At 38.3% G+C, this 20,419-nt stretch overlaps 2 protein-coding genes across 2 annotated transcripts; one reads left to right on the plus strand and one right to left on the minus strand.

The window, feature by feature from the left end:
- Positions 1-13,508: 13,508 nt before the first annotated feature.
- On the minus strand, positions 13,509-14,943 carry LOC121050596. Its single transcript, XM_040511316.1, has 3 exons — positions 14,934-14,943; positions 14,188-14,667; positions 13,509-13,701 (listed from the first exon to the last, which is right to left on the minus strand). Exons 2-3 carry the CDS (start codon positions 14,664-14,666, stop codon positions 13,509-13,511), a joined length of 672 nt encoding a protein of 223 aa, XP_040367250.1. The 5' UTR covers position 14,667; positions 14,934-14,943.
- A 1,128-nt stretch (positions 14,944-16,071) lies between these two features.
- LOC112180843 (probable inactive purple acid phosphatase 27) lies at positions 16,072-20,340 on the plus strand. The gene is made up of 12 exons (XM_024319405.2): positions 16,072-16,548; positions 16,916-17,007; positions 17,142-17,211; positions 17,310-17,432; positions 17,570-17,662; positions 17,951-18,080; positions 18,229-18,310; positions 18,417-18,549; positions 18,782-18,987; positions 19,090-19,215; positions 19,410-19,719; positions 19,841-20,340. The coding sequence occupies exons 1-12, from the start codon at positions 16,369-16,371 to the stop codon at positions 20,144-20,146; spliced, it is 1,851 nt and encodes a 616-aa protein (XP_024175173.1). The 5' UTR covers positions 16,072-16,368; the 3' UTR covers positions 20,147-20,340.
- Positions 20,341-20,419: the final 79 nt, after the last annotated feature.

Genomic DNA, 20,419 nt, shown 5'->3' on the forward strand with positions numbered 1-20,419 from the left:
GCAAGTAAACTATTCTATTTTCTTTATATTTCTTTGCTGTCAGACCAGAAACACAAGAAGAAAAGAATAATATTTCTTTGCTGTGCTCGTCTTAATTTGTACAAAAACAGCCATGTTATTTGGATTTATGATTAACACCTATGTTAAAACTGTTTGAGGACAAGTATGAAATGATAAACAGAGAGAGAGAGTAATGTTTCTGTGAGAATAGAGATTCAAGTGTGTTTATTCATCTCACACAAAGAGGTATTTATAGGAGTATTTTACAAGTGTGAATGCTCAAAGAGTAACTCAACTTGATAACCTCTACATTTACAGCTGCAGCTCCACATGGTGGCTGTGATGATGATAAATTGCCATGCTTGTTGCCCTTTGGCATAAAGCTTGTCACACAAGTCACAATACCTATATTATACACTCAAGTACCTATTTGTATACATGATATAGACATTTATACTATGACTCATGTTTATACATGTGAATCATATATACTACAACACTCCCCCTTGGATATTTCATGTCAAATAGTATTGTCTAGGTCGTGCGCTTCGAAATTGCCTCGTTAAAAACCTTGCCAAGTAATAAAACCCTGTGGGAAAAAACAACCTTGGTCGAAGGAGAAAAAGAGCACAATGCGCGTTGAGTGTGGAGTATGTATCTGGATACTCCCCCTGATTTAGACTCCCCCTGGAGATCGTGGGAGTTCGGATAACCTTCTCAATCCGATACTCTTCACATGTTTCTCGAAAGGGGATTTTGGTAACGACTTAGTAAATAAGTCCGCTACATTTTCCTCTGATCGGATTTGATTTACTTCAATTTTTAGAAGTGTTTGTTGTTGTTGATTGTAGAAGAATTTTGGCGATATATGCTTGGTATTGTCCCCCTTGATGAAACCTAATTTCATTTGCTCAATACAAGCTGCATTATCTTCGTAAATGCATGTAGGTTCTTCTGTGGTAGACTTCAAACCACAGGTTCCTCGAATGTGTCTATTTACAGACCTTAGCCATATGCATTCACGCACAGCTTCATGTAGAGCAATAATCTCTGCATGATTCGAGGAAGTAGCAACAAGGGTCTGTTTTGTGGATCTCCAAGATATCGCGGTGCTTCCCATGGTAAAGACATAACCTGTTTGGGAGCGACCTTTGTGAGGGTCAGAGAGATACCCTGCATCAGCAAAACCCATCAAAACATCTTTATCATTTTGATGGAGGGGAGTAGGAGAACGTCGGCCACCATGGAAGGTGTCGCCGGCGTTCATATTGCGGAAGGTGGCTTTTTGCCATGTGGGATCTAATCCCATACTTCCGTCCTTTCTTTTCTCCCTGTAGGGATAAAACAAGCCCATATCAATCGTACCTTTTAAGTATCGAAAGATTGTCTTTATACCAATCCAATGGCGGCGTGTTGGCGAGGAACTATGTCGAGCCAACAAGTTCACTGCGAATGAGATATCCGGTCTTGTGCATTGAGCTAAGTACAATAATGCACCTATTGCACTTAGATATGGCACTTCAGCCTCTAATAAGCCTTCGTCCTCATCCTTTGGACGAAATGGATCTTTTCTGGGCTCAAGACTACGGCTGATCATGGGAGTACTCACAGGCTTTGCTTTATCTTCATTAAAGCGCCTTAGTAATTTTTGAGTATATGCTGACTGATGGATCATAATCCCATCACTACGGTGCTCGAGTTCTATTCCGAGACAAAACCGTGTTTTCCCAAGATCTTTCATCTCAAACTCGGATTTCAAATATTTAGCAGTTTCTTTTAACTCATTTAGAGTTCCAATTAGATTCATGTCATCGACATATACTGCTATAATTGCAAATCCGGAACTTGTTCTTTTAATGAACACGCATGGGCATATTTCATTGTTAATATATCCCTTCCTAATCAAGTAGTCACTTAGACGGTTATACCACATCCGTCCGGATTGTTTCAATCCATATAGTGAGCGTCTCAATCTTATTGAAAACGCGCTCCGTGGTTTAGAGCCATTTGATTTGGGTAATTGAAGTCCATCTGGAACCTTCATATATATCTCTGAATCTAGATCCCCATAGAGATATGCTGTAACCACATCCATAAGCTGCATGTCAAGTTTTTCGGAAACTACCAAACTGACAAGGTAGCGGAACGTTATAACGTCCATTACGGGAGAATATGTCTCCTCGTAGTCGATTCCAGGGCGTTGTGAGAAACCTTGTGCCACAAGGCGGGCTTTGTATCTAACAACCTCATTTTTCTCATTACGCTTTCTAACAAAGACCCATTTATGGCCAACAGGTTTTATATTTGGTGGTGTCAGCGTTATAGACCCAAATACCTGTCTCTTTGTTAGTGAATCCAATTCAGTCTGGATCGCATCTTTCCATTTAGACCAATCTGCTCTTCGTTGACATTCTTCAACGGAGCGAGGTTCGATATCATCGTATTCTATAATCCCTTTTGCAATATGATATGCAAAAGCATCATCAATAGTCATAGAATTTCTATCCATCACCCCATGTATACTAGTGTAATTCATGGAGATCTCTCTATTCTCTGGAATTGGTTCTGTTATTGGAGCGTCCTCCAATGATGTCTCTGATGCGCTCAAAGCAAGCGCGCAATTTAACTCTGAAATGTCGTTAGTAATATAAGTAAGTAGGGATCGTTCTATTCCGGGGATTGAGGGTACACTTGTAATTGTGAAACAAATAAAGAAAAGTATTATTTACAAAAATAAAATAAAGAATATAAATATATACAATTGTATAAACAAATAAAGAATTAAAATAATAAAGTATTATTTACAAAAATAAAATAAAGAATATAAATATATACAATTGTATAAACAAATAAAGAATTAAAATAATAAAGTATTATTTACAAAAATAAAATAAAGAATAAATATATACAAGTAAACACAAATAAAGGGGGGGTTTAAGATTTATAGAATTGAAAATTAAGATAAATAAAATAAAGAAAATGTAAAAACATATATACAAGGGTGGATCAAAACCACATCCATATGCAAGAAATCCAATTACAATTCATATAGTTGATTTTAAATGTCATGAGAGAGGAGTTGATCATGTGAAACATTCGAAAGCAAATGAATTCCCATATTTTACTTTTCAATGCTAATTAACCTAAGCGAAAGCACCTAGATTAATCCTATCAAACATGCAATCAAGCCCTAGAAAGCTAGTCAATCATGACATGTTCAACGCATTACACATAGTGAAAGGCTATCAACTCAAGTGTACAACTTAGTATGGAAAAGTCCACCTAATTGCAATTCTCTTTAATTAAATTCGGTCTTTGCACAAAACCTTTACTACTTTGATTCAAGTTTACACAAAACGAAAAGTCGATTTCATGTTCTTAAACCTAGCACCATTCATATCAAAACCCTAAGTGTTTGCAACCACATAAGATTAAAATACAAAAGTTTTCTATCATGCAAATTTAATTAAACAAACCCACATAAGCAACATAAAAATCGACATATAGAAATCACAACTTTATCTCAAAACATATAAACGGGCTTTAAACTTTGCCCTTAACATTATTTGTTAACTAGAATTCATAGTTCTACAAATCTAAACAAAGAAAACCAAAAGAAATTACAAGGAAAAAGATAGAATTACACCATGAAGGGAGTGGATGATGAAGAGCTTGAGACATTGATCTTGAATCTTTAAAGCAAGACTTCACTATCACGGCACAAGGTGGATGATGACGGCTAGGAGGCTTTATGGCTTCTTCTTCTCTTCTTCTCTTTGCTTAAAAATGCAGAAACTTAAAACTAGAGAATGGAAAATGAAAATGGAAAGGAAATGGTGAGACAAGAAGATGGAATGGATGAAGGAATGTTTGGGAAAATGGAAAGGAAATGGTGAGACAAGGAGATGAAATGGATGAAGGAATGTGTTTTGGAATGAGAGGAGAAGGTGTTTATATAGGGAAGAAAAAGAAGAGTGAAATGATGAGTGGAAGAAAAATAATGAAAGTGGAGTATGTTAGTGTGAGTAATGATGGAGAAAACATGATGATTACACCCTAAAACATGGAATGTTTTTGGGTGATGATGATGGTGGATTAGTGTGAGAAATGATGGAGAAAACATGATGATTACACCCTAAAACATGGAATGTTTTTGGGTGATGATGATGGTGGATTAGTGTGAGAAATGATGGAGAAAACATGATGATTACACCCTAAAAGATGGAATATTTTTGGGTGATGATGATGATGGATTTCCTACTCATTTACTTCAATTTTATCTCCACCATTTGTAGGTAAGTGTGGACATAATGCTCATTTCACCATCATTTACTCCAATGTACCTAAGAAAATAGAAATTCAGTTAAAAATCGATTCGTTAAGGAATTAACTAAGCAAAATGTGAGGAATTAACTATTAAAATACCACATTAAAATGCTCCTATCAAATTCCCCCACACTTAGCTTTTGCTAGTCCCTTAGCAAAATCAAAACACAAAACACAATAAAGACTCAACAAAAAGTAAGTAAATGACTCTACTGCCCCTAACTGTTGTCTCAGAGACTCTAAACTCATGGCTTTCACGTTAAACACTTAATCAAAATCACATAGATAATTCCAAAGTTATTAAACGTGTGACACTCATATGACTAAGTAAGATATGGAGAACTTAAGTTATACAGTGAATGATAGCATGTTTCGAACAAGTCCAATCCAAACTCACAGGGCATACTCTCGATTTTTCTCTCAGAAATGGCTATGCTTAAAAGCTTCACACTCAAGTATATGCAAGAGAACAAATTGTAAGGCAACAAACAGCTTGCATATTTCATCAATAAAAGCATTTTGTGAAGAATTTTTAAAGACCTCATGAAATGACTAAGTGCACAAATGGACCTAAACCATAAGCTCGACTGCGTGACTGACTCCACTAACCAAAGACTGCCCATCTCAAGGATCAAGTTAGCACTTAAAACAGGTTGTAATGGGGCTAAGCTAGGGTTTTCGAAATGAAGATTAAGGATACAAAAAAAATCCTAAGGACCTAGCAGAGCATATAAGGATCACCTTATGTCATCATTTTTGTAGACCAAATATCATTGTTTTGGGCCAAACCTTCACTCTAACCAACATGGGAATGGACAAAGGCATAATTTTCAATTTTGAGCCTTCTACAAATTTGAAAGTCCAAAACCACACTTCAATAATTTCCCAAGAGTTTTCTTTTCAATTTTTTCTTCTCTTTTGTCGCTTTTCTTTCTTTCTTTCTTTCTTTTTTTCTTTTTCAAGGCAAAATTTTTTTTTTCTTTTTTTTTTCTTCTTGGATTTTCCCCACCCCACACTTGTCTTTCATCGTCACCCCTACATACTATGTCATGCTCTACTAAGTCCTTAAGACAAGGGTAGAGATATCATGTACTAAGCTCATGGTAGGGTAGTGAGGGTGATGAAACAAAGGTTTTCAAAGTAGGCTCAAAGGGGTTCATTCTAAGGAGTCCCACGACGGGCACAATTGGGGACACATGCTTGTTTGGCTATGGTGGTTACCCTAATGCCTTCTATCCTATCCAGGATCAGTGCATATTATGGCATACAAGTTTTGACAGTCACAACAGCCGAGTTCTAGTACTCTCTAGTCCATTAAAATCTATGGCACATGATCATTGGATTTTCAAAAGAATGATGAGGTTTTGCAAATATAGCCATGAAATTCTGAATTTATCAGTAAGCACTCGAAAAGAAAGTATTTTAGCTCAACAGCTCACTTAGGGTCAAATGAATCAGACTTAATCCTAGCATGCTTAATGAACCAAGTTACAATCCTATCTCAAATCTTCATACAAGCATCACAATGTTGATTAACCACATAATTCAATTAAGTTCTATTTTGATTGTGAAAACCTTCAGCCATGAATTCGGAGACATGTTCATCCTAGACGTTAGGAGCATCCTAAGACTCAAACACACAAAAACACTCTAAAACCAACAATTTTTTTTTTTTTTTTTACAATTTAATTTAATTTCAACACTTAGGTACAGGAACAGGGAGTCTCGATGTGCAATGGGACTGAAACAGCTACCCTTTTTCAAGACTATGTTTAATCCAATATACCTTAGTGTATCACAACATCAATTAAAAACACAATAAAAACACAATCCAACATCAACTATTTTTTTTTTTTTTTTTATATACTAACTACTAAAAACACAATAAAGCAATAATCCTTCCCCCATACTTAATTCATGCATTGTCCTCAATGTATAAACAAATATAAATCATGCAAAGCATAAATCAAGCATAGAAGAGAAAGTTAACACAACGAAACCTAAAACAAGCTAAAATTCATGAAAATAAAATAGAAGGAAGAGTTCAAGAAAGCAAATCTGCGTTTGATGGCTCCTCCACAGCTACAGTTGAAATGGGTTGCCTCCCATGCAGCGCTTAATGTTTAAAGTCTTTCAGCCTAGACTTGTACCTCCATTTACTCCTTTGGAGGAGCGGTATGCGGGCGAGTGGCAGCCCTCTTGCTGGTTTCAGCTTCCTGAGTAGGGTTCTCATGGTGTGATGCAGTAGTGTCCTTGCGAGGAAACCCAGGAGGATAACTCTGTAAGTTATTGACTTCCTGAGCAAGCTTGTTTATTGCAGTGTGACAGCGGATCAAAGAGCAGTTCATCTCAGAGATGTAATCGATCATGCAATTGACTCTCCAATCTGTCACCATAATACCATCGCGGAGAGAGGAACGCAAATCATCAATCAAATCCGACAAGCTTTCCAGGGTGGCCATAGGCCGAGGAGCACGAGCAGCTGGTGAGGAAGAAGACTCTCCGGGATGCAGTCTGGGAGAGCGACGAGGTAGAGGAGGGGGACTGCGGGTACGCTCACGGATAGGACGATGGTCCCATGGACGAGTAAGCCCAGCTCTAGTGGCCGCTTGACGACCTTCTTCCTCCAAAGAGAGAATACGACGTTGATTGACGCCCCTGCGAGGAGTAACCTTGGTTCGAGCCATGAGGAAGTAGAAGGAATTTGAAACTGCACGCTTAGACAAACCTTAGTAAAATCTGGAGGAGACAAAAAAGGATGTATATGTAAAGCACAAAATAGGGTAGAAATCTCAACAGACACACGGTTTTAACAAAGCTTCTCCGGGAAGGAGAAGAGTTATGACAGTTCACGGCCCAAGAAACACGTATGCACATGAAAAACTCCCCCACGCGTAAATATTCCTTTCTTTTCCTGGATTAATGGCAATTAGACCTGCTTTCGGCTGTAGCTTGTCTGTCACAGCTCCTCGAGATTTGTTTGGTTCCCCCACGTGTCCTTTCTTTTCCTGGATTTATGGCATGTTTTCGGCTATAGCTTGTCTGTCACAGCTCCTCGTGTCCTCCACGCGTCAACAGCTTTTCCGTGTTTTCGGGTGACTTTAATCCAACGCGTAGATTTAATCTCAGAGATCGTCGATCCAACGGTGGAGATCTGCTCACTCGTTCTATAAATAGGTGCATTCTGAGCGACTGTTCACTCCAAAAGAAAATTCTTCCGAGTTCCAGCCTTTCTCTCTCAACCCTTCAGCCTTTCTTTCAAAACCCAAATCATTTCTTCATCAACATGGAACCACGAACTCTGCAACTAATGGAGTTACAAACCCAGCAACAAATGGAATTACAAGCCCAGCAACCAACCGAGGAGGGAGGAAGCATCCAAGCAGCCGGGAGTAGTAACCGGTGGGCTCCCACACCGCCTCAACTAAGAATCCTCAAGGGCCTTTACTATGATAAGGGTTTTAAGTACCCAACTCCAGAGCAGATTCAAGAGATCTGCCTTCATCTGAAACAGTATGGGCAGATCGAGGACAAGAACGTCTTCTTTTGGTTCCAGAACCTCAAGGCTCGTGAGAGGCAGAAGTTGAAGGAATTTCGGAACGTTCCGGTTGGTGGATCTCTCGATCTCAATTTTGGATCCACTAGTTCTACTGATGATGGTAGATCCATTGATCTAAACTTTGGGTCACGTGTCGGCTATGGTGTTGACCCATATTCCTCCTCACCCTTCAACACTAATACCAGTACTGCCTCCTTTGGCACAACAGGAGGACAATCTTTCATGGAACAACGAGGAGGAGATCACCAGGAGATTGAAACCCTTCCACTATTCCCCATGCATGGTGAGGACATCTTTGGCAACATGAAGACTACTTCCGAGGGAGGTAGCGGCTATGGCGGTGACTCTCGCATTTCCCTTGAGCTCAGCCTCAACTCCTACGGAAATGCAGACATAGCTTAGTATAGTGTATAAAGTTTTTTTTTTTTTTTTTTTTTTTTTTTAAATAGCTGAATTTAATAAGACAGAATGAATGCAATTTTTTTTTTTTAATTTATTTATTTATTTATTTTTTATATAAAGGACTCAAAAATAAAAGACAAATATAAATATATATTGGACTCAAAATGAAAGACAAAAATATAAATCTCTTCCCCCACACTTAAATATTGCATTATCTTCAATGTAATCAATTAAAAGCGTGCAATGAAATAAGTAAGCATAGATAGAAGACATTTACGAAAACAAATCCTAAAATAAAAACAATAGAGAAAAATGAAAAATAAAAAGAAATAGGGAAAGAGAAAGCAAATCTGATTATATTCTGAATTGGGTTGCCTCCCAAGTAGCGCTTGTATTTTACGTCTTGCAGCCAGACGGTACCTACATTAAATAAAGTTAGTAACTATAATTAACAAAGAAATACAAAATAAAAACAAGTATAAATATTAATTACAAACTACAAGTATAATTAACAAGTATATTGTATATAAGACACAAGTTAAGTACTCAAGTGAGTATAAAACGTGAAAAGTATTTTTACAAGTTTAAAGTATGAAACAACAAAATAATTTACACGTATAGAGTATTCACAAGTATTTCTTTTATTATAAACATTATTGATATCGAATCAAATTCCAAGCGGTAAATCAAGTGGACGTGCGGCCCAAGTATAGTCGCCTAGACACAAACTCCCTTTCAAATCGTTTGGGCAACCTTACTGAAATGGCCAGGTGGGGGAGGACGAACACGAGAGGAAAAATCCATTTTGGCATGAGCTACTCCCACATAGTGGTTTAGGCCCATTTGTAAGCACTTCTGGATTCAAAAACCCGTCATGAACGTTGTCCCCTTCCTAGACACCATTCCACATAGGCTATACTTACTAAGATGAAAAAGTTCATAAGTGTGAAGACAGTTCAACAAGTGTTAATAAAGGCCGCCCTCAACCTTAAGGGACCTGAGCTAGGTACCAATAAGGGGTTTAGGCCAATATTAACAAAAGAGACTTCACCTATTCCTCTCAATTTACAACCTACAATTAAAATTCGTGTTCAATAATATAAATAATATTTAAACTAAGTTTTAAACAATTTATATACAACAAATATATACAATAAATGACACAATTTAACAAGTGATTTTTCAATCCCCGGCAACGGCGCCAAAAATTGATGCGCTCAAAGCAAGCGCGCAATTTAACCCTGAAATGTCGTTAGTAATATAAGTAAGTAGGGATCGTTCTATTCCGGGGATTGAGGGTACACTTGTAATTGTGAAACAAATAAAGAAAAGTATTATTTACAAAAATAAAATAAAGAATATAAATATATACAATTGTATAAACAAATAAAGAATTAAAATAATAAAGTATTATTTACAAAAATAAAATAAAGAATATAAATATATACAATTGTATAAACAAATAAAGAATTAAAATAATAAAGTATTATTTACAAAAATAAAATAAAGAATAAATATATACAAGTAAACACAAATAAAGGGGGGTTTAAGATTTATAGAATTGAAAATTAAGATAAATAAAATAAAGAAAATGTAAAAACATATATACAAGGGTGGATCAAAACCACATCCATATGCAAGAAATCCAATTACAATTCATATAGTTGATTTTAAATGTCATGAGAGAGGAGTTGATCATGTGAAACATTCGAAAGCAAATGAATTCTCATATTTTACTTTTCAATGCTAATTAACCTAAGCGAAAGCACCTAGATTAATCCTATCAAACATGCAATCAAGCCCTAGAAAGCTAGTCAATCATGACATGTTCAACGCATTACACATAGTGAAAGGCTATCAACTCAAGTGTACAACTTAGTATGGAAAAGTCCACCTAATTGCAATTCTCTTTAATTAAATTCGGTCTTTGCACAAAACCTTTACTACTTTGATTCAAGTTTACACAAAACGAAAAGTCGATTTCATGTTCTTAAACCTAGCACCATTCATATCAAAACCCTAAGTGTTTGCAACCACATAAGATTAAAATACAAAAGTTTTCTATCATGCAAATTTAATTAAACAAACCCACATAAGCAACATAAAAATCGACATATAGAAATCACAACTTTATCTCAAAACATATAAACGGGCTTTAAACTTTGCCCTTAACATTATTTGTTAACTAGAATTCATAGTTCTACAAATCTAAACAAAGAAAACCAAAAGAAATTACAAGGAAAAAGATAGAATTACACCATGAAGGGAGTGGATGATGAAGAGCTTGAGACATTGATCTTGAATCTTTAAAGCAAGACTTCACTATCACGGCACAAGGTGGATGATGACGGCTAGGAGGCTTTATGGCTTCTTCTTCTCTTCTTCTCTTTGCTTAAAAATGCAGAAACTTAAAACTAGAGAATGGAAAATGAAAATGGAAAGGAAATGGTGAGACAAGAAGATGGAATGGATGAAGGAATGTTTGGGAAAATGGAAAGGAAATGGTGAGACAAGGAGATGAAATGGATGAAGGAATGTGTTTTGGAATGAGAGGAGAAGGTGTTTATATAGGGAAGAAAAAGAAGAGTGAAATGATGAGTGGAAGAAAAATAATGAAAGTGGAGTATGTTAGTGTGAGTAATGATGGAGAAAACATGATGATTACACCCTAAAACATGGAATGTTTTTGGGTGATGATGATGGTGGATTAGTGTGAGAAATGATGGAGAAAACATGATGATTACACCCTAAAACATGGAATGTTTTTGGGTGATGATGATGGTGGATTAGTGTGAGAAATGATGGAGAAAACATGATGATTACACCCTAAAAGATGGAATATTTTTGGGTGATGATGATGATGGATTTCCTACTCATTTACTTCAATTTTATCTCCACCATTTGTAGGTAAGTGTGGACATAATGCTCATTTCACCATCATTTACTCCAATGTACCTAAGAAAATAGAAATTCAGTTAAAAATCGATTCGTTAAGGAATTAACTAAGCAAAATGTGAGGAATTAACTATTAAAATACCACATTAAAATGCTCCTATCAGTCTCTTTGACATAACCATAATCCGGAATATTTTCATGAGATGGATTAATTGTATCGATGATTAATGGATTATTTTGTGCCAAACTCGCTTTCTTTCTTGGGCGAGAATCCATCGAACCAATGGGCCTCCCGCGCTTCCTGGCTGGAGCCATGGGTCTAGCCACTACGTCACCCATATAGGGGACGTTGGCGCCATTCTTATGTACTCTTGAGATGGCATCATGTCCTCTAGTGTTAGGGACATCAATCCTTGCAGGCACATTTGCAGCAGGTATATGTGATCTTGTCACTTTAGCGATATCAGAAAACGCATCAGGCATTGATTCTGCTACGTTCTGAAGATCGAGAATCCTCCGCACTTCTATTTCAGATTGTGCTGTTCGAGGATCAAGATGAGACAGAGTGGGGACAAACCACGACAATTCCTGTCTTTTCTGTTGAACATTACTGTTCATGTCTCCCCTAATGATGGGAAGACTGTCTCATCAAAGTGACAATCCGCAAATCTAGCGGTAAATAGATCGCCTGTCAAGGGTTCTATATAGCGGATAATGGTGGGAGAGTCATATCCAGTATAAAGACCTAATCGTCTTTGAGGACCCATTTTGGTGCGCTGTGGCGGCGCAATTGGCACATAGACTGCACACCCGAATATTCGTAAGTGTGAGACATCGGGCTCATACCCAGTGACCATCTGGGAAGCAGAAAATGGTTGGGTGGCAGTGGGCCTCAGACGAATAAGCACAGCTGCGTGCAATATTGCATATCCCCAAGCAGAAATAGGGAGATTGGTGCGCATAACCAATGCTCGAGCAACCATTTGAAGTCTTTTAATGGCAGCTTCTGCGAGACCATTTTGGGTGTGTACATGAGGTACAGGGTGTTCAACCTCGATCCCAATGGACATGCAATAATCATCAAAAGTTTTTGATGTAAACTCTCCATCATTGTCAAGACGAATTGACTTAATAGGATGATCAGGGTGGTGAGCCCTTAATTTAATGATCTGTGCTAGGAGTTTAGCAAATGCAGCATTTCTCGTGGATAATAGCATGACATGTGACCAGCGTGTCGATGCATCAACCAACACCATAAAATATCTAAATGGTCCGCAAGTTGGTTGAATAGGTCCACAAATATCACCTTGTATTCTTTGCAAGAATGGTATATTTTCTTTAGAGTCCTTTGCATAGGATGGTCTTGATCCTACCTTTGCTAAAGAGCAAGCCTTGCAAAACGAAAGATATGAAGTAGTTCTTTCGACCAATCTTTGGTTCGTACTTCTTTTCGTTTTGAAGAATGGATGTCCGTGTGAAGTTTTTAATATACGGAGCATCATATCACGACCTGGGTGACCTAAGCGGTCGTGCCATAGTCTATATGTGTCGGAATCCCATAAATTTTCATTCATGACATGGTTGGATTCAATTACTCTGATAGTGGTTGCATATAATCCACTAGAGCGACACATAAGTCTCTCTAATACTCGTGTATTTCCGTAGTTATTAGAGGTAATGCAAAGGAACTCTTGTCCATTCTCACAATGTGTTTCCACATGAAGATCATTGGCTCTTATATCTTTAAAACTCAATAGGGTTCTTCCAGCCCTAGGAGCATATAGAGCTTCGATGATATTAATATTCGTGCCATTTGGCAACAAAAACTGAGCTGGTCCTCGACCATGAATCAATTGTGATGATCCTGCCATCGTAGTTATTGAAGATCGACTAGGCTTCATCCATAAAAATAATTGCCTGTGTCGTAATATAGTATGTGTGGTGCCACTATCAAGAAGGCATTCCATTTCTCCGGAAAACATACTGAAAAGAATAAAGTTCGGAATATTAACACATGTCCATGACATTGAATGCGATACTTTATTGATAAGGAAAATAACCAATGATTACATCAAGGTTTCCAAAGTCTATTCCAAAATACAATCAAACTTTATACAAATTGTAATTGCTCATTCCGTTTGGTAATTCCATTGAAATATGACCAGGGAAGTAGAGAGATGTTGGTGGAGCGAGGCTCGCTTAAATACCATGATCTCAATTACTTTCCTAGACATCATATTTCATTGGGTACGCCACATGAGAAAAAGTCAATACAATTGTTATTGATTAAGGCACATTTGCCCTTGGAAAATAGAAAAGGACTATTCTAATCAAAGTCTGCTGCATCCTCGTGCATTTGTTCAGCTTTGAAGTCCTCTATTGTGAGATTGACATCTTCACTATCTTCATTTTCGGCAAGGTTGGATTCTTGCTCCCTGTTTTGCCTATACTCTTTGTAGCTTGCAGCTAGTTTAGTACTTGCATGGCATTGTTTGAACCAATGCTCGATTGATCCGCATCTATGACACACGTCATTATGGTTGCCTCCTTTCATTGGAGGTGCAGTTTGTCCATGTTGTGGATATTCCCTAGGAGGGTTACTGCTACTACCATGTCTTATGATGCGACCTCCACGGCCCATATTGTTATTATATTCACCTCTCCCACGTGTGGAGTTACCACCACATGTGAAGTTGCCACGTGTGGAGTTACCACCACGTGTGAAGTTGCCACCACGAGTATCCGCTTTAAAGTTGCGGTTTCTCTCTTTATTGGGGTGGTTATATGGGCCCGTACGCCTTTCTTGTCCCCTATTTTTAGGGTATTGTTGCTTGTGCCCCTTTTTGGGTGCATTATAATTTTCCTCACGGACGCTCTTGGTTCCAATGGGCCTAGAATTATAATTCTTTACAAGGATGTTGTCGTGCTTTTCAGATACCGACAAAATATTAATAAGCTCATTAAACCTTGTAATTCGTCCAGCATTGACTTCTGTGCGAAATTGCTTTGATATAACAATTGCTGAGACGGGAATGGTGGATAGAGTCTTCTCAAGTAGCTCATCTTCTGTGAGAGGCTTTCCACAGAACTTCAACATGGCTTTGAGTCGAAGAGCTTCCGAATTATATTCTGCAACAGACTTAAAGTCGGAGAAGCGTATATTATTCCACTGAACCTTCAAGTCAGGGAGGAGGGTATCTTGGATATTACCAAAACGCTCTTCTAGCGCTACCCATAACTCTCGAGCATCTTTCATTGACATATACTCTAGTCTGAGAGCTTTATCCATATGGCGCCGCATCAAGATAATAGCTTGTGCATGCTTTGTAGGTGTTCTTTGGAACACAAGGCCTGGATCAGGAGCTTGAATTATGGGCAATATCCCCTTTGAAGTGAGGTGGTTCTCAACGTCGGTTACCCAACTATAGTATTCCGAACCCGTTGAGTCAAGCATTTGAAAGTCGAGTCTAGGTTCATTCGACATCCTGAAGATAAGAGAAGATATATTAGTTTTGGAGTTCAAAACTTCCACGAAATCTAAAATCAATAATCTTTAGATCAAAACAATGATGTTTTGTGGACACTCTTAGTCCAAATATTATGAACACTCTTAGTTCATAATTACGAACGCTCTTAGTTCGTTTAGCGTGAATTTCTTCGAATTCCGCTTTTGATTGTAAGTTCCCGAGAAAAATAAAGAGAAGAAGAATAGAGTAAAAACTCAAAAGCGGGAACTTTTAGTAAATAATACCTTGGAATAATATTGCCGGAAGTTGTCCAAAAGTTGCCGGAAAAGTTGTCGGAAAGTTGCCGGAAAAGTCGCCGGAAAGTTGTCCGAAAAGTTGTCGGAAAAGTTGTCCGAAAGTCGCCGGAAAAGTTGCCGGAAAAGTCGTCGGAAAGTTGCCGGAAAAGTTGTCGACAGATGTGTCGACAGCTGCTCGGCAGGAGCTCGGCAGCTGCTGCGCAGCTGCTCGACAGATGGCCTGCAGGTGGCTCGGCAGCTGCTGCGCAGGGCCTAGGCAGGTGCTCGGCAGGTGGCTCGGCAGCTGCTGCGCAGGGCTTCGGCAGGTGCTCGGCAGCTGCTGCGCAGGGCTTCGGCAGGTGCTCGGCAGCTGCTGCGCAGGGCTTCGGCAGGTGCTCGGCAGCTGCTGCGCAGGGCTTCGGCAGGTGCTCGGCAGCTGCTGCGCAGGGCTTCGGCAGGGGCTTTCGGCAGGTCTCGGCAGCACTTCGACAGCGGTTCAGCAGCGGTTCGATTTTTCCGGTGGCCGGTTCAGGCTGTTTCCGGCCGGTTCTGGGGGTTCTGAAACCGGTTCTGAGCTTCTTGAATCAAGGGCTTTGATATGAGCTAGGGTTTGGAGGTTTTTTGCAAGTTTGAAAAAATGACTTCGATCGGATTATGAACTACCTCTCCTCTTTTCAATTTCGATTCTAATTCTAGAGCAATTTCGTGCTGATAACGTGTTTGAGGACAAGTATGAAATGATAAACAGAGAGAGAGAGTAATGTTTCTGTGAGAATAGAGATTCAAGTGTGTTTATTCATCTCACACAAAGAGGTATTTATAGGAGTATTTTACAAGTGTGAATGCTCAAAGAGTAACTCAACTTGATAACCTCTACATTTACAGCTGCAGCTCCACATGGTGGCTGTGATGATGATAAATTGCCATGCTTGTTGCCCTTTGGCATAAAGCTTGTCACACAAGTCACAATACCTATATTATACACTCAAGTACCTATTTGTATACATGATATAGACATTTATACTATGACTCATGTTTATACATGTGAATCAGATATACTACAACAAAAACCATATTTTACTCGTTTTCAAAAACATGGCTACAATATATGCCCACGTGGAAAAAGAAATCATAAACGTAGCAAGAACACATGCACATACAGACACAAGTTCTCGATCCCTTCCCTTCAAACTTTCTCTTGAAAATCAGGGAGAGGGTCTTCAAATTCATGCTGGTTTCTCTCCCTGATTCTCATCTAACTAATCTTTAGCACGCATTGAAATTCCAGATTCAAGTTTATCGTGGTGTGCCAAACATCAAAGCTTCATATATATATATATATTCTCTGAATATAACTGACATCAATTTTGGGATCAGTTCCTCATTGAATGATACTAATACCCAGGAGTTCTGGTTAACTCCATTCATTGTGTTCAAGACACCTATGGAGCAAATATTTCGACTTTTCACAATTCTGGTGATTTTGGGCTCCACCCATTTGGGCTCAGATTGTGCTCAAATCTATGGAGACCAGCCACTCGCCAAGATTAACATTCGGAAAACCACTCTCGCCATTCATGAGTCGGCCTCCATTAGAGCCTACCCTTCTGTTCTTGGCATACAGGTAAAACAATTTTGCTATCATTTGCTTTCATAAGTTTACAGTCTATTTTATGAAATAGTGAATTGGGTTTCTGTGTGTGATTGGAATTCATCATGTGACTAAAACAATGGAAGTGAATGTAAATGGTAAATGTGGGTATGTTGATATTACTTATCTAATCTTGCATGTATTTGACTATTGTATGTACACTGATAGTCAACTCTTTTTTACAGGTGATCACTCTTTAATCTTTGAATGGTGTGGTTGAGTGGGTCTGACTATTTAAAATGCATGATTTTTTTGCAGTTTGAATTCATTTCGCTTGTGTGCATTAATCATATTGTTAAAGAGTTTGATGATTTGTGTTCTGATTGATACGATCCCACAGGGTGAGGATACAGATTGGGTGACTGTGGATCTCAAGTACCCTGATGCTTCTGATAATGACTGGGTTGGAGTTTTTTCTCCTGGAAGACTCAAGTAAAGTTCATGCTTTTAGAAATATTATATTCAATAATAGTTGAGGACCAAGAACTTTGATTACTGATAAATTTAGTGTAGGAAAATATTGGTTTGTTTACTGAAAAGTGAGGTAATCATGTTTAATATAACAGTGCATCACAGTGCCCACCAGTAGATGGTCAAAGAGAACAAACTCCATATATATGCACTGCTCCTATAAAGGTGTGTAGTTGTAGTTTGGACTGATGAGATTAAATTAACAGATTAAAAGAATTGATTGGAACTTGTCTAACCTTTGTTTTGCATCACCTGTATTTCAGTACAAATATGCAAAACAAGACAATCCAGGTTATACAAAGACCGGCAATGCAACTTTGAAGTTTCAGCTTATAAATCAGCGAGCAGATTTCTCTTTTGCATTATTTTCAGGCGGATTGTCAAATGTACGAGATTCTTTCTTCTGCTTGGTGCTTATCACTTCTATCTCATAGTTAAAGCATACCACCTCTGGTTATATTTTCAGTTAGTTGACTTTTAAGATTAATGTTATATTTACTCACTCAATACTTGAACATGGCAGCCAAAATTGGTGGCAATTTCAAATTTCTTGACATTTGCCAATCCTAAAGCGCCTGTTTATCCACGTCTGGCTCAAGGGAAGTCTTGGAATGAAGTGAGTTTTATCTTGAATTGATCGTTCCCTCTGTTTCATCTTATGGTCATTTGATTACTGGGCATGGATCTTCTTTTAAACTCTAGATATTAGCTTGTTTACTGTTATTTTATTGATAAGCATCCTTGCATTACAATTGATGTGATTATTCATGTTTCTTACTAGTTTCTGTGATAGTCAGTTTTCATGAGCCTTGAGACTTCATATCTTTTTGTTTCCTCTTGTTCATGTTGCATATCATCTAAGGACATCATTTTGCTTTCACTAAATATTTTGATATTTTCGTAGATGACAGTAACTTGGACTAGTGGCTACGGCGTAGGCGAAGCTGTTCCATTTGTTGAGTGGGGTATGAAGGGAGATATTCGAAAGCGATCTGCAGCTGCAACATTGACATTTGATCAGAACAGCTTGTGTGGTATGATTCATTTTATATATTTAGGATCTCATCACATTGCATTAACTGTGACTTCCTATTTTGATGTTGAAATGATAACAATGTGATGGCACATTGATGGGTAGCTAAGCCATGTTGCATGCTGAGGTTTTTATCTTCTCACCTTTAGGTTCACCTGCAAGGACAGTTGGGTGGCGCGATCCAGGTTTCATACACACAAGTTTCCTGAACAACTTGTGGCCAAACACATTGTATGTAGAGAAGAACTTTTCTCTTTTTTGGTATCTGGTATCTTCTTTAAAAGTGTAGTTAAAGTATTAATTATCTGTCCTTACTGTTAATATGGTGGATTTTCAGGTACACCTATAGGATGGGTCATCGTTACTTGGATGGTCAGTATATTTGGAGCAAGGTCTACTCATTCAAATCATCTCCATATCCTGGACAAGATTCCTTGCAGCGCGTTGTAATATTTGGTGACATGGGAAAGGTAAATAGATGACACCCAACAAAGCATAGGAACACGTACTGTATATATTGGTTCTACGGAGGAGAAAAAGATTTTGAACCTTGTCCTTTACTAGTTTCATATATCTCCTTTCTGTGAGGTTGTTTTACAATCACTTGTTAGGGGTTTTAGGCTTTCTATCCTTTCACTGCAACAATATTCGAGTACGTTGAGTTTTGTGTGTGATATTCATGTTTCTCCTCATATCTTTCAGGCAGAGCGTGATGGTTCAAATGAGTACAGTGATTATCAACCTGGTGCTCTGAACACTACAGATCAAGTCATCAGTGACTTGAACAACATTGACATAGTTTTTCATATAGGAGATCTATCATATGCAAATGGCTATATTTCACAATGGGACCAATTCACAGCACAGGTGGAGCCCATTGCATCAACTGTTCCATATATGGTTGGCAGGTTTGTGTAAATGTCCATTACATGTTTCTTTCGAGTTGCAAATTACATATGAAGTACTGCTTTATAATCTCAGTTGGTAAAATATTTACTTTGTGGCTTCAGTGGTAATCATGAACGTGATTGGCCTGATTCGGGGTCCTATTACAACGGAATGGATTCAGGTGGAGAATGTGGTGTGCTTGGTGAGACCATGTTTTACGTTCCAGCTCACAACCGAGCTAAATATTGGTAATTTTCACAAGCGCATTTTAGTATTTGTCTGCTGATTTGGGTTTCATTATTTTTGTTGGATATAGGATAATAACCTGATCAAACAAATTACTTGGATCTCTGTTTTCTCTGCTGTTTTCTGTAGATAATGTCTTCTGTTGTTAAGATTGTGTTCCGCGGGATTTTTGTAAGCTTTTTTGATACACGTACAGGTACTCTACAGATTATGGATTGTTTCACTTCTGTATAGCTGACACAGAACATGACTGGAGGGAGGGAACAGAGCAGTACAAGTTCATTGAGAATTGCCTTGCATCCGTGGATAGACAAAAGCAACCTTGGTTGATCTTTGCAGGTCATCGTGTCCTTGGTTATACATCTGACAAATGGTATAGTCAAGGGGGCGCATTTGAAGAGCCTATGGGAAGGGAAAGCTTGCAGAAACTTTGGCAGAAGTACAAGGTAGACATCGCATTTTATGGCCATGTCCATAACTATGAAAGGACATGCCCCATCTATGAGGTACGAATTTTTTAGCTTGAAAATCTCAGTTTCAACTTTCAATTCCTAGACTATGATTCAGAGGTGAATTTCATGTCTAATGGAGTGATTTTCTTTTTCCCACTGTGTTGTGGTGTTGTAGAACCAATGCGTATCTTCAGAAAGATCTCACTACTCTGGGAAATTTAATGGAACAATCCATGTTGTTGTTGGAGGAGCCGGAAGCCACTTATCTGACTTCAGCCAACAACAACCAGGTTGGAGTCTCTACAGAGATCATGACTGGGGATTTGTAAAATTGACTGCATTCAATCACACATCCCTCCTCTTTGAGTACAAGAAAAGCAGCGACGGGAAGGTTTACGATTCCTTCACCATATCAAGGGACTACACAGATGTATTGGCTTGTGTTCACGACAGTTGCGAACCAACGACAGCAGCATTTTAGAATTAGTACCCTACCCTATATTCAGATTCTTTCTGTTTGTAGAAGGCAGCTGCATATATAAATTTCAACAGGATATATCATGCATATTTGTCTACTCCATGCTCACTATTGACGAGATGTAATTACCAATTGGGGTATTATTTATCCATCGGTTCAGAATAAGATATGGATCATGCTTCATTCTAATTGGGATATATTATTGCTTACTTTACAGTGGTCATTTCCCTTCTGTTGAAAATTGAACTTCATACATGCTGTCCAGGATAACCACCC

The sequence above is a fragment of the Rosa chinensis genome, chromosome 7 (genome assembly GCF_002994745.2).
Source record: "Rosa chinensis cultivar Old Blush chromosome 7, RchiOBHm-V2, whole genome shotgun sequence".
NCBI classification, from domain to species: Eukaryota; Viridiplantae; Streptophyta; class Magnoliopsida; order Rosales; family Rosaceae; genus Rosa; species Rosa chinensis.